This window comes from Myotis brandtii, unplaced genomic scaffold (assembly GCF_000412655.1).
Source record: "Myotis brandtii unplaced genomic scaffold, ASM41265v1 scaffold383, whole genome shotgun sequence".
NCBI lineage: Eukaryota > Metazoa > Chordata > Mammalia > Chiroptera > Vespertilionidae > Myotis > Myotis brandtii.
Genome location: NW_005364711.1, coordinates 348,182 through 363,300, shown reverse-complemented (window position 1 = coordinate 363,300; position 15,119 = coordinate 348,182). Strand labels below are relative to the sequence as shown.

General features: G+C 56.1%; 1 protein-coding gene across 1 annotated transcript in view; it reads left to right on the top strand.

Annotated features, from left to right (window-relative positions):
- Positions 1–15,119, top strand: part of MSI2 (musashi RNA-binding protein 2) — a 355,159-nt gene that overhangs the window by 311,187 nt on the left and 28,853 nt on the right. Inside the window, 1 exon segment of the mRNA XM_014544830.1 lies at positions 2,693–2,767. Coding sequence (XP_014400316.1) covers positions 2,693–2,767 — 75 coding nt within the window.

Here is a 15,119-nt window from a genome sequence, read left to right as displayed (position 1 = left end):
TCGGCAGCCACCAGCTACGCTAGCCGTTGAGCATCGACGATGCGGCTCTCTTGTCGAAGAACTGAAGTTTTTGTTTTGTATCATTTAAATTCATTTAAATTTAAATTGGACGTCACGGGTCGGGGAGCCCCGTGATTCTGGATGATTCTGGAGCTGGGCACCTTACAGACCTTTTGCCTGTGATTGGTTCTTGGCACTTGGAGTTGTATTTATGTGTAGATCTCATGGCCAGTGTGGTACCCCAGGCAGTGCCCTGCACCCCCACAGCAGGGGCCACACATTCACAGTCCCCTTGTCTCTCTCAAGTCAAAGGCCCAGGGGGAGCAACTCTCCGTGCCTCTGAGGAGCTGGGTAACGGAGCCCGGGAGCGGCCCAGTCATGTGCCCGCCTGGCACACAGACATCTGAGGGTGGAGCCGAGACCTAGAACCACACTCCGGAGAACTCTGCCGCATCCCCCAGAGGGGGCACTAAACCGAGCTGGCTGGCAAACTCAGATTCTACTGTAGATTTCGGAGTTTCTTTTTCCCGAGTGGAAAGCCTTTCTGTGAGAAAGGTGGCCATCCAGGCAGAAGGCTTGGTTTTTCTTCAGTGACAAGAGATAATTACTGTGGGATTGATCAGGCGTCCAGAGTACCGGGACAAATAAATTGCGCAGCAGCCAGTGCGGGAGGGCCCGGCTGCTAATGGAAGTGGTGGCTGGGTCACCTCCCCGCCATGTGGCCTGGTGGGGCCGCCGCACCGGCCGGCCGTAATGTGCTATTGATATGCAGCCAGCCCGTTTCCCCATGGGCTGGGGCCGGGAGCCGCTGGAGCAGAGCTGGGCTGCACAGCAGTAAATGAAGAGGAAAATTGAAGAAATGTTGTATTATAAATTTATGATTTCATCTGCCTGACCCACAGGATGTTTGGCGATGGGGGGTGGTGATCAGACTCCCCCCACTCCGGCAGCTGCCAAATTTTCACCTTTGTTGTTCAGGAGACAATATTGACATCTCCGGGAAGATGGGGGTAAGGCCCCAAACCGAGTGAACTTGACCATGCCTTTCTTCCTTCTTGTTGAAGACTTTCAAGTATGCCAGGAAGAAAGCGGATACAATGGAATCCTTCTGGTGGCCCGCCCGAGTCAGGGAGGGACTGGGCGGGCCACCCCGACACCCACACCCACCCGAGGAGTCTTGGAGGTGACATATGGGCTTGCAGTTTTGCTGTCAGATTAGCACTAAAATATGTAAGACCCCGCCCAGCGCAGGAGTTAGGAGAAAAAGAGTCATTTTTCATGCGGAAAGGCCCCAGGCAGCAGTGACTTGGCTGCGTGCATGTAATCCGTTTATCAATATTGTTGAAATAATGGTATAAGAAATCTAGTGCTGAAAGGTCTGATTTGATCACAGGTGATTAATTCAGAGGAGAATTGAGCTGGCCAGCCATGAAATAAGTTCCCAGGAAGCAGCCTGTGTGCGTGGGTCCACTCAAGGCAGCCACGTCTTGGTCTCTGTCCCTCGTCTCTGCCCCTCTGTTCCTCTTCTTTCCAAGTCTCGCTTGGGTCTGCTCCCCAGCAGTCGGGCCAGCCTGTCTCGTCTGGGCAGCCTCAGAGCAGGAGGAAGGCCTTTGCTGCTCCCATGAAGGGAGGCAGGCCTCTCTCCAAGACTCAGAGAAGGGGCACCAGGTGATGGACAGCCAACAAACAGCCACAGACAACCATCTCAGAGGTCAAAGCCAAAGTCAGGCTGATGGAGGTGGCAGGGTAGGTGGTAGGGTGAGAACCCCACGTGGAAGGAGACCACGTGAGCCTGGCAGGGTGGGCACCGTGGGCCTCCTGTGGCCGGTGGAAGCTCAGTCCAGGAGGCTACACCAGCCTTCTCTGTAGCTGAACCAAGAGGCAGGGACCTAGAGGGAAGTGTCCTGAGTGACATCTCACTGGTGGTCTCATCACAGGAAGGAGAAGGCCACACCACCAACCCAGATTTTCATCTGCACCCCATGCCCAGCATGCACCCCTCAGATCACCCATCACCCCCTAGCTTGCCTGCTGGTCAGATGTCTGGAAATAGATGGTTGCTACAAAATGCCTGTCGAAACATGTGGCACGGGCTTCCGGGTTTGGGCTAAGCTTTGTGGTGCACATCTGAACACAACCAGCCCCTCACCATTCTCTCGGGAATGTTCTGGTACCTTGTGGAGTGTGTGTGCTTGGACCCACCTCCTCTGGACCCACATGGTCGTCAGGCCCAGTTTCAGGCCCTGAGTTTCCCCACTAAACTGTGAGCCCTGAGGACACAGGCTGTGTCTGGGCTGGTGCTGCTGGCCGCTGCCCGCGGCCTGGGAGGAGGCATTGCAAGGACTTCAATCTCCCAGTGTCAATAGCTTTAAGGTAAAGTACATTCAGGCTAAGCTCTCCAAATGTCAGAGCCAGGCACGGGCCGAGTTTGGTGCTAATGCCTGGCATTTACTCTGCAGGTCAAGAAAGCCGTGGGCTTTGGGGCTCTCTCGGCCCAAACGCGGGTTAATTACCAGCAGGCTGACGGCAGCGTCCCCAGCCCGGGGAGAGAAGTGACCTGCCCAGGGTACAGACCCTCGGGGGAGACAGGTCATTCTGTGGAGGAGAGCCACTCAGGCTGTCCCCTCGCCCTCTCTGCGGTCCCCCAGGCCGAGGCGGCTGTGCTAACAGGACTGCTTTCTCTGTGTTCAAGGCTACCCCAACTTCGTGGCGACCTACGGCCGCGGCTACCCCGGGTTCGCTCCCAGCTACGGCTACCAGTTCCCAGGTGAGTGCCTGTCTCCGGGGCCTTTAGAAACCTGGGTTGTGGGCTGCACTTGGGGGGAGGGGAACCCCTAGAGAGAATACACTCATCCATGCATTCAAGAAGCGACCTATGGGTGCTGATCCCAAATCCACTTCACCCGGGGCAGGGCAGCTCAGACTATGGCTGACTGGAGTTTCCACTGGCCTGAGAGTGGCAGCTTTTTAGGGGGAAGCGAGACTGAGGCAGGCGCCCTCCCTCTGCTCATCCTCCTTTGTCTGACGCCTGTTGGGGGAGTCTCTCCCTGGGGACTGAGCTCTCAGCCAGCGTTTTCTTTCCCCCTCTTTCTCGCCCTGCCTGCTGTCCATGTCTCCCACCTCCCCCCTCCAGCTGTGTCCTGAGCCTTCCTGTCCTTCTGGTGAATGTTGGCTGTGCTATTGGGGTTGAGGTTTGCTGTCGTCTTGGGAGAGTGTTTAGGTTCCCCCTCCCCTCTGTGTGGGTGTCAGAGACTCAAGGCCCAGCCCACAGTGATGTATCCAGGCTGCTGCAGCCCCCTTGTAGCTGGGAGGCCCGGGGCCCCACCCCAGGTGGCAGCAGGGTAGGCATGATTCTATAGGGGTCGGGGAGGGGTGCTAAAGGAAGGGAGACTTTCTGACACTTGGCTTTTCCCTTGGGGGGCGGTGCTTGGGGTGTCTGTGTACCAAGCACAGCTGGGGTGTCTGGAGAACCCCAGGAGTGGAGGTCTGTCCTCTTGGGTTCTGTGCTGGGGGAGGAGGCCCGTGGGGAGCTGGGCTTCAGGCGGAGTTTCCCTCCTGGGTGGTCACCCAGCCTAGATCAGAGGCCGGGAACCTCCGCCTGAGATGCAGGAGGAACACGACCTCGCCCGAGAGGACTGTTCTGAAGCCTTGAGGTGGGGTGTGTGCAGGGCTTGGCCAGCGTTTGATTCAGGGTGTGTGGGGGGACAGGTCAGGAGGCCTTTGGGACACTTAGAGCCATGCCTATGGGAGACAGAGCCCTCAGCTGTGCATGGCCATGGGCAGGTCGCTCCGTCTCGGGACCTCACTTCTGTCTCCTGTGAAAGAGGGTTTGTGCAGAACGGTCAGTGAGGTCTGTGCACCTTTTTGATCGTAGGGTGAGGAGGTGCCGGAGCAGAAGTTCCAGATGGAGGAGTGGGGGGGGGGTGTCCCCCATGAGTGTGTCCCCTTCCCTGGGGCTGGGCGGTTTCTCCGTCAGGGTGAGGCTTCTCTAGCAGACGGCCGCCTCGGTGGCTGCGGGCTCCCAGCAGGATGACAGGCATCACGCCCAGAGCAGCCGGGGCTGGGCCGGGCGCTGGTCTGGAGTCCGCTGGGCCTGAGCCTCCATTCGACTTCCTCGGTTACAGCTGGGCGCCGGGGCCCAGTGAGGTAGAGCCCTGCTCCGGGGCAGGGCCAGGACCAGTGCCAGGCGCTCTCTCTCTCTCTCTCTCTAGCGTCCTTCTGTCCAGTTTGATCCCACTAGCCACATGTGGCTACTAAAATTTAGATTTAAAGTAATTAAAATGAAGTAAAATGAAAATTTCAGTTACTCAGCAGCTACATGTGACTGGTGGCTACCATCAGTGCAGAATATAGAACATTTTCTTCACGACAGAAAGATCATAAAGGAAGAGTATGTGATGGTGGGAGGTCTCGTTACACACACACACACACACAAACACACACACGCGCACGCGCACACATGTGCACTGTCCTCCTCGGGGAGCCCCGAATGCCACCATCCCCGTCCCCCATTCCTTTCCATCCTGCTCAGCCCCATAGCGGGTGGCGATCTCAGGCACCCCTTCCCTCCCCTGGCTCCCTTCCTAGAGGAAAGGAGAGACCAGGCTCGCACCCCTGGCTCCCTGAGAGCACCCTGTGCACCTGGCGCAGCCACCTCCCTCCCAATCAGGCTGCCATTGCCCCCTTGGCACAGCACTCGTCCCAGGAGGACAGAGTTGGGGGATGCTAACATGGGGTAATTTGGGGGTGACAACGTGGGCCCCATGCTAAGACCCCTATCTCTCTGAGGCCAGCCCAGGAAATGTCTGGTAGAACTCTGTCTCAGGGACCTGCACCCTGGGTCTGCCCTAAACAGATGGAGATGCAAAAGTAACCAACTGAGGCTGGGAATGAGATGGGCTCCCCCAGGTGCCCATCCTATAAGCCAAGGCTTTGGGAACGGAGCAGGGGCCGGTAACGGGCAGGGAACGGGCTTGCAGTGACCATGCCCAGGGCCCATTTGTTTATCATGGTCAGCAGGTCCCACAGCTTAACAATCATACAGGTTTGAAAGGGACAGAAACCAGACATCAAAGCATCCAGACAGGCTGGCTGACCCATGGCACTTGGCTGTTCTGTTCTTTCTCGGCCAGCAGGCTGTTCAGATTCCATCCCACTTACACCCGCGAAGCCTCTTGTTTGTCCTCACCAGTGGCCCTCAGGGGCCCCCAGAGTGCGGCCGCCTGCTCTCAGAGGATCAGGGTGTGGCGTGGCCTTGGGCCCGGAAGCGGTGGCCCAGCAGCTGCACCCCGCCCTTCACAGCCCTCCGCCAGGAGCCCAGCTGGTTCGGGTCCGGCCCCTGCGGCCCCGAGGAGCCTCTGTGGAGCGGTGGCTCTGTCTGTTCCCAGCACCTCCCCAAGCAGCCTAGGTTCCCCACACACCTGGGGATTCCCTGGGACTTCCCAGCGAGACCTCGTGAGCGGTGTCTCCCTGAGAACAGACTGGACCCTCTAGAGCAGTGGTTCTCCACCTTCCTAATGCCGACACCCTTTAATACAGTTCCTCATGTTGTGGTGACCCCCAATTTCATTGTTACAAATTGAACATAATTAAAGCATAGTGATTAACCACAAAAACAGTATGTAATTATATATGTGTTTTCCAATGGTCTTAGGTGACCCCTGTGAAAGGGTCGTTTGACCCCCAAAGGGGTCGCGACCCACAGGTTGAGAACCGCTGCTCTAGAGCCTGGGCTGCAGGACAGGGCCCCAGTGAGGGGAGCTTTGCAATGTCCTGACATCTGTCTCTTGCCTTGTGTCAGTAAGGAATGTTCTAGTAGATCTGGCCGAGAGGGCTCCCTGCCCTCTCCCTGCCCCGTCAGGCTGACTGTGGGTCCTGTGAGTCAGAGACACCAGCACAGCTGTCCTGCCACCACCAAAGTGTCCTGATGTTTCTTCCTCGTGGTCTCTCTTTTCCACATGCTCACTGTGCCCACCTCCCCCACTTCCCACCTCCAGTCTCTCCTGTGATGTGCGTGGATCCTGCACCCTCCTGGCCCCTCTGACTCCATCCTAGTGAGACAATTCGAGGTAGCTAATGGACAGAAGCGGAAGACACCCAGGTCCGGAGAGCCGCTAAGGTTCTTACCTTGTGTGCTTCTACTCAAAACCACGTATTCCTTCCCCCACCGGGTTTGGCTCAATGGATAGAGGTCCCGGGTTCGATTCCGGTCAAGGGCACCCAGGTTGTGGGCTCGATCCCCATTGTGGGGCGTGCAGGAGGCAACCAATAAATGACTCCCTCTCATCATTGATGTTTCTATGTCTCCTCTCCCTTCCTCTCTGAAATCAATAAAAATATATTAAAAAAACAAACCAACACGTATCCCTTTGAGGAACCTACAGTCTAACCTTTACTGGGGTCCTCCTTCTCACCCGAATGGCTCTCTCTATGAATACCCATCTCATCTGTGGGTGCCCAGCAGCCCTCTCAGTGGAGCCCCACTTCGCCTGTGCCAGCCTTCTTGGGGCGCATGAACATAGTGAAATGCTCTGATAAAGAGGGCTCGATGCCTTTGGGGAATTATTAGAGTAGGGAGTAGTTCTTTCCTAGGAAGATGGGGTGATGGTGGCCGGCCACTGCACAACCGGCTCCTTGCTCCCAGGCCCAGGTGTCCCCCAGATGCCCCGCCCCGCCCCAGCCCCTCGGATCAATATGTGGGCTCGAATTATGATCCCGGTCAGTGGCTCCCTGCTTTCTCTCTTTTCCCCCTCTGGACTCTTAGTTTAATCTGTTAACTTCTGTTCTTATTTCACTTTGCAGACTATTTGCCGATTTCACAAGACATAATTTTTATCAACTAGCTCTTAAGAGAGGCATAACAAATTGGGGTTTGCTACCAATGCTAGAGAGAGGACCCAGTCCCGCCGGGGCCAGCCCAGCTGCTGTCAGTGCCCACTGAGCTCTCCTAGCTGCCTGTCTGAATGAATGCTCTTGCTCGTTTAATTCATGGAAAAGACTCGTGTCCTCATTGCTTCACACAGTTTTTTAAACGTATTTTATTCTCCAGTCCCTTCCCATTTTGCTTCCTGTATGCACTGTGAACGTCTTCCCCACCTCCCCCACCGGCCACCTCCCCCAGAATGTAACCTGCCAGAGGGAACTTCTCACAAACTGTGTAGAGCCTCCTGGGGTGGGGGGTGGAGGCTGGGAATCCAGGTAGACATCGAATTACTTTAAATAATGACCAAACAGGCTCATTGGGCATTTCATGGGGTGAGCTTGGAAGTGCTGGTGGGCCACGGGGGTGGGCGATGGGTGCCTTGGGGCACCTCTGTCCTGTGTGGACACACAAAAAGTGACCACACACACACACACACAGTTCCCTGAATACCAATGTGAGAAACTTAATCTGGAAGAAAAACTGTATTAGCAGGATCTGGTTGTCTTTGGGGCCAGTCCTTCAGTGGCTGCTGCCATGATAATTAGCAACCAGTCTTCCAGGAGGGACAGTGGAGTCCCCGGGGGCTGCCACATCGCAGACACTGTGGGCACCGATCCACACCGGGCCTCCTTCCCCGCACCCCACCCTCACCCCTGCCCTGCTGGCCCACTGGGGAAGGAGTGGACAGGACTCCGGGGGTCCGTCCTGATCAGGCGGCACCCCTGATGGTCACCCCAGAAGGGCTATCTTTTCCCATGATCCTGGCCCCCCTGCTCCCCATTTGAAACCCCCCCACGCTCTTGGATTAATCAAGTACAGCTCAGGTGGACCCTCAAGAGTCGCCCCTTGGTTCACACTCACAGTTTGTGAGAATGGCCCATGCGCTTCCATTGGGTGCGTTCGATGTGAGCAAATCCGTGTTTGAATGTCAGTGTCCCTGAGACCCGCCCGTGCGGCTCTGCGCACCTCATTAAAGATGCTTGATGGAATAATTGGTCAGTTTCTTTTCTTTTCCCACTGGCTTTTTCATGAGTGCTAATTTTTTTTTTTTAATCTCCATAGCTTTTCCCCCTTTATTTTGTTCTGCTATGGATTGCTTTGCTTTGGTGAACTTGCCCTGATATGCTTGCCTTCCCAACATTTTAGCCATTGTGAATTTTCTTCATGCCCGCAAACGGCTCATCTGTGCTTCTCCCTAATGACGTGTCCCCTCCCCCCTCCCACCTCCACCCATAAACAACTGAGGTAGAAAAATAAATTGTTTACCACGGACATGCTGTGTGCTGCTGTCTCTTAGCCCGACAGTGTCCTGTTCTCGCTCCCGGGAAGGTGACCGCACTGAGTGACTGGGACCAGGGACAGCCCAGTGGCGTTTCTGAAAGCATGGCCTCCCCCTGGCTGCCGCCTGTCCCCAGCCCCCCTGCTTCCTCGTGTCCCTGCTCTTGCTCAAGGTGGTCCTGTCCTTGAGCAGAGACCGCATCTGCATGCCAGCTGCACGGTGCGCCCCACGCCTCTTCCTCTGCCACCACTCCTGCCCTCGAGCGGGAGCGCCAGTGGGACATCCGAGCCCTTCACATCTGCGCACCAGGTGTGCGTGAGCTCGTGCACGTGCGTGTGCACACCGGCCGGCATGCGGCCTGCACGTCGCTTGCTTTCCCAGCTCCCCTGCACGGCGCAGGTGGCAGGAGGCGCCTGTGGTCCTGGGCATGAAGCTAGAAGACCTTGTTTTCGGGCCCCACTTAGGCACATTGTAACCACGTCACCTTGAGCAGGTGACTTAGCTAAGCCCTGGGGCTAGTAGCGCCCAGGTTAGTTAGGTGGTTACACTTAGATAGGATGATGTGTGCAGGTGAACATGCCTTGTAAGTGAGTAAATGCTCTACAGTGGAAAGGTTAGAAACGGGCACCGACAGTGCTGCCATGTCACTGTCCGGCGTGGTTTTCCTTCCTCGTCACCCCGTGGAGGTGCCTGCTGGTGGGTCTGCTTCTCAGTGAAGAGAATAAACAGGATGTCGGTGAAGCCAGGGAGCTGCTGGGACTGCTTGCCCACCTCACGCCCACCCCTCCTCCCCCCTCCTTCCCTCTGCATTTACTGATCAGCAGACACTGGGGCACGTGCCAGTTATCTGGACATGAATAAGGCTCACTCCTTCAAGACACAGTCCAGCCGAGGGCAAGAGCCAGGGTCAGACCCACTGAGCACCATGGGACGGGTGCTCAGCTCAAGAGGGAACCTGTCTCTGCTGTGAGGGGACAGGGGTGGCTGCTGTCCAGCTGGGGGCAGTCAGGGGTGCCCCTAGAGAAGGTGGACTGGGTCTTGCAGAGTTCAATGGATTCGCTAAGTGAAGAGGGGAAGGGGGTGTACCCCAGGCAGAGAAATGACACCCTTGGACACTGAATCCGTTTTAAGGAAGAAAATTCAAAAGTAAGAAAGAAAACACAAAGTGATAATGGCCTGAACAAAGTAAGAATTGTTTCTCTCTCCCGTGTGAGAGAAGCCTGGGTGCAGCTTCATGGTGTCAGGTCTTGGCCTCTCCTGTCTTCTTGTTCTCTCTTCTTCAGCATAAGACTCCAGCTCATAAGAAGGCTGCGTGACTCCAGTCATTTCATATTCACCCCAGAAGAGCACATCGCTCCCCTTTAATAATACTTCTTAGAAGTCACGTGTGACACTCTGCTTAGATCCCGTAGTCAGACCTCAGTCACATGGCCAATTCTAGCTGCAAGGGAACCTCAGAAAAGTCTATTCCAGGTAGCTGTGTACCCAGCTAGAAACGGGGCTCGGTCCTGTGGAGGAGGGGGACGGGCCGTGGGGGACACTTAGCAACCTCCACCACAAACCCGAGAGGAAGCACTGCTGGTCCCCTCGGAGTGCCCTCGTGGGGAACCCCCGTTGCCCCTGGCTGGGATCCAGGGTGGAGCCCCCCGGTGAGCGACGGCTGGTTGCTCACTAGCAGGCAAGCCCATCTAGAAATGCCGACACAGGGTGGCTGGCTTCCAGGTGCGTTGCCGTGACCATGCGCCCATGCACAGGGCACCCACAGCTGTGGGTCCCAGCACTTCAGACCACATGCTCCCTTGTAACGGAAGCTCCTCCTGACACAGCAGCCTGCACATCTGTTTCACCACAGCCCTCATCGGCACATCCCTTCCTCTCCAGGGATTACCCCTCCACAGATGGGGCGGAAACCAGGTTTTAAACCACAAGCTAGCTCCTCCCGAGGCCAGCTCGCTCCTCTGCCACCTGGCCCTGTGCACATGGGGCTAATCCTCTCGTTTGAATATTAAAGGCAAGCTTAGTCCCGAAAGCCTATCCCAGGGGTGGGCAAACTTTTTGACTCCAGGGCCACAATGGGTTCTTAAACTGGACCGGAGGGCCGGAACAAAAGCATGGATGGAGTGTTTGTGTGAACTAATATAAATTCAAAGTAAACATCATTACATAAAAGGGTACGGTCTTTTTTTTTTTTAGTTTTATTCATTTCAAACAGGCCGGATCCGGCCCGCGGGCCGTAGTTTGCCCAGGGCTGGCCTATCCGCTACTTGAATAGATGGAAAAGCAAAAATCGACAGCGCACCCCAAATCCTGCGGGGGTGGGGAGTGCCGCTGCCTCTCCCTCCACGTGGAAGGTCAGGGCTGATGCTATTCCCAGATGGGAGCAGAGCGCAGGGCCTAATAGGCACTTACTGAACGTTTGCGGAAATGAATTGGCGCAATCGGAATGGACGGGAATTGCGGGTCTCACTTTCGATTAGCTTTCTGTGCCTCTGGAAGCTCCTCTGCATGAAGAGAGGGAAGCGTGCCTAACCCAGCTCTCCGCGCGGTGCTAAAGCCCGAACACTCTTCTCAGGCGGCGAGTCAGGGACCAAGTTCTTGCCTCTAGCTTGCTGGGAGAGTAAGGCCACCTCTGGGCCTCAGTTTCCCCCTCTGTCAGATGGGGCTATTGATCATTGTCCTGTCCTCTTCCTTGCAGGTTACTGAGACTAGGGATGAGCTAATGCTTTGGAAAGGGTAGTGTCGTATCCATGCCTGAGCAGAGGGCCCAGCCGGCTTGGTCAGGGGCAGCAGGGAGGTAGGCTGTGGACATGACTTCACCTGCCCTCTCTGTGGGCTGCATGGTGCTCACCAGATCCCAGCTACCCCGGCACTGCCCTCCTCACTTCCTTCACACCTTCCAGGTGCCCGTACCACCAGCTCACAAAGTCTCCAGTAAGCCTACCAGCAGGAATGTGATCACCTTTCTTCCAACCCTTCAGTTTTAATTTCCATCAGCAAAAGCAAGTGAAAGGTCACAGCTTACAAAAACAACAAAGCATAAAGTGCTCAGGGTGGCATTATAGACAGGCAGCAGTGCCAGGCCTGAGGGCTGGGCAGCTTAAGCCCGACAAACAGCTACGGACAGACCAGAAGGCGGAGGTGTGGCCCCACTCCCTCCTCATCCCCAGGCTGGGAAGATGGGGAGGAGTCCTGCCCAGGGACCCTTTCCCTGTGTCCAGGTGAACTTGGATCCCCTTCCCCCAGGGACCCTATCCAACAGGGTCACTGCCTCTGCTCCGTGTTCCTTCAGTGGTGGTGGGGGTTGGGGTGGAGGGTTGAGAGCGCAGGAAAGGGTCGTTAGGACCTGCCCCCAGCTGGGTTCTGATGTGTTCCCTTGTGGTCTGACTGGTGTGCAGAATGAGAACAGGGGAGGAGTCACAGACTCTGCTTGGAAAGCTTTCAGGAACAGGCAACATCTGAATGGGGTTTTGAAACACAAATAGAAGTTCGCCAGGCAGATGCTGAGGGAAAGGTATTCCATGTCAAGGGACCAGCAGACTTAAAGGCATGAATGCATTACATATCTCTACCCTCCCCCCCACCCCTTGCATTCCTGCCTCTGTTGATTCTCTGGGCAGATACTGTCATGGGTGGGACGACTAGACAACAGATTTTAGCGTTAGGAAGCTGATGCCACTCCTTTCCAGACCCAGGGGCAAACACTCCGTGGACCAGGAGTGCTGACCCCACCCTGCAGTAGGAAGCTGGTCCCTGTTGGGGCCTTTGTGAAGGCCACTGCGCTGACCCAGTGGGCTCGGGGTCTCTCCCCTTTGAGGTGGAGAGCCTCGCCCAGAGGCACCACAGAGAAAGGAGAGCACAGCCCGCTCTCCCCCAGTGTGGGCGCTGCTGCCCTCTCTGAGCCTGAGGCCAGCCCTGAGTGGTACCCACGTAAGGCCCCTCTAGACTTCCTTCATCTGACCTCTGGTACTGGCCTTGCATGTGCTAGTATTCAGGTAAGGTCGGGAGTAGGAAGAGCACCTTCTTGCCCCGCCCCCTCGCATCTATTCTTCCGCGTCCACCCATCCACCCTTTACTCATGGAGCACCTCGTTGTTAAGCACCTGCTCGGCCGCAGGCCCCGCCCCAGCTGCTGGGAACATAGGGTGAGCCAGGCACCTGTCCGGCAGAGGAGCAAACAGGGCCCCACTTGGATGGAAGGACCCACAGGGCTCCTCGGGCCAGGCCCTGGCTAGGAGCCCGGGGGCACATGTCAGGACAAGAGGGCCACGGAGCTCACCAGTCCAGCTGCCAAGCCCAGACACCAGGGCTCCTGGATCCATGTCTGCGCCTGTGCTCACCACACCCCAGGGCCGTGGCCGCCCCAGCCAGGCCCTCCCTGAGCCCTGGGAGCCTCTTGCCTCCTGCCACCACATTACCCCACCAGACTTAGAGCTTGCACTGCAGATAAAACACACCCTTATCACTCACAAGCGAATTGTAAATGTTATCTATTAAAGCACTTTGGATGTGAAATGTCATGTAAATTAATAGGATTTTAGAATAGGAAGGCACCAAAGGGAGTTCTCAGCTCCGCTACTGTTATTACCTTGAGCAATAATAATAAAAATAGAAATAAAAGTTATCATCCCACTTACTAAGCCATTACCGAGTGCCAGACAACCGTGCTGAGCACCCAGCGCCGTCCTCTCACCGACTCTCACGGCAGCCCGGCGAGGAGGCGTCACTAACCGGGTTTACAGAGGAGCCACACGAGGCCGCTGCCCGGCTGCAGTCGTGGCAGATGGGACGCTGCAGGTGCCACGTGGGGGCAGGGGCCGGGCCTCGCCCACTCTGGGCCTCAGGACTCCGGGGCAGCAGGCCCCCGTTTGGCTCCCTAGCACCTCCGAGTGGGAAGGGATCTGGGCAAGCGCACACCCTCTGTGCCGGGCCCTCACCCATGGTCTGCACCTGCCTCTGCTGGGAATTTCCCTGTTTTCAAAGGATGCTCCCCAACTTCCTCTTCTGTGCTTCTAAGACCCCTTTCATCCAAACAGAGGCTCCCTGACAACAAAAGGTTACAAAACCTCGCGAAGCTTGTATAACAGTGTACCTTCCCTTCATCCCCATCTAAGTGCCTAAAGAAATATATGTTATTTAAAAAGTAAGCCAGACAGCAGTTGCATTGAGAAATATTTGGGGCCGTTTCTGTGCCATCCCTCTGCTGTAGGTGCCAGCACCCTTGGGCGCTTGGCCCCAGAACCTCTCAGCTCCCTGAAGCAACAGGGAGGACCCAGGACCCTTCTCACTGGCCTCTCCGCCTCCCTCTCCAGAGCGACATTAGCCAGGCTCCAGCCGAGGGCCAGGCACTGGCAGCCCTCACTCCCCTGCACCCTTGTCCCCAGCAGCGGCTCCCAGCTCCCTCCTCTGGCCAGGGCCTCCGGCGCTGTCGGCATCCTCGGTGAATGTCAGGCTTGCTTCTAAAACAGTGTGGAAATCAGATTTCTGTTTTGAATGCCAGGAACTCGAGGTTTTGTGGTGTGTTTTTTCCCCAAATAGACATATGTTTGCTTCCCTCCATGCTAAATTATAGTTTGATCATGTAAATGTGTAGCTTTGGTTATCAATTGCCCCTCTTTGTGCCCTCTGTTCTGTTCTGAACCCCTGGGTTCTCTTACTCCAAAAATGTATCATAAAACTTTTCCATTCTCACCCCTTTGCAGCCCATCCCACTGAGCCACGCCAGCCAAGGCAGCAAGCCCACCCTCCTTGCAGGAAAAAGGAGGCGGTTACTCAGGGCCCAGCGAGGTGACACCCAAGTCACCCGGCGAGGCTGGGGCTGGAGCCAGGCTTTGAGGCCAAGCCCAGTGAGCCTTCTGTTACTCCACTGGAGGGACACAGCAGCTCCAGGCGACCGAATCGGGTCTGACTGCTCTTAAGCAATGACAGCCTCCCCAAGGCGTGGGGCCTGCCCATGCCTGGAATCCCACCATTCGTGCTTCATTCCTTTGTGTCCAGGCATTTGCTTCTTTAATGCAAGGTTCCCGAATAGGAGGCACATACTACATTCCTAATACCTAAGTTCCCAGGTAGGCAGCCTAGAGCACTGAGGCCCCGAGAGTTTTTTCAGCAAAATATTTTTCCCCTTTCTGCCTGATTTATTGCTAAGAAATGGGGAGATCAGACAACCAGGGTCGTGCCAGCCGCTTGGCCCAGTTGTTCTTAGAGCCGAACAGAAGCATGCACGTTCTCATCTGAGCTTTGGCCAGTGAGCCCCCCAGGGTCGTGCCAGCCGCTTGGCCCAGTTGTTCTTAGAGCTGAACAGAAGAATGCACTAAAATGACATCATGACGGTGGGACAGGATAAATGATGACACGCCACTGCCTTCAGTAAGGAATTCAAGGCCCCTGTATGTTTGACCATCTGACCGCGTGGCCCAGCATGGAGAAGGTGGAACAGCGCTGCACGGGGGAGAATCCTGTCTTGAAGGCAGAGGGCAGATGGCTGGAAAGAGGGTGACAGTGAGGCTGCAGGTGGATGGCGGGGAGCTGGGGGAGGGGCCGGGAGGACGCTGTGTGGTGGGGCCGTGGGGCCGTGGCCCTGTGCTGCTGAGAGAGCTGTGGGCTTTCTCACGGTAAGGGGCAGACTGGGTGGCCCTCCACTCCCAGCCCCTCCTCACACCTGTCACTCACTCCGTTCAGCCCGTTTTGATGGAGATTACATTCCAGCCCTTAGCTATGTGATGCTCGGTCTCCACAGCCTTTATCTGAGATTAAGGAGAATGCATTTCCCTGGATATGTTTTTTTCCCTTCCTCTTTCTCTTGGACTTTTCATCCAAAATGCGCTCAACTCCAGAAAATAGACCTTTGGTTAAGTCTTTATTGACTAAACTCCCCTCCCCCAGTCCTGCCTCCCCGCCCCCCACCCTTTCCCCCCACCTC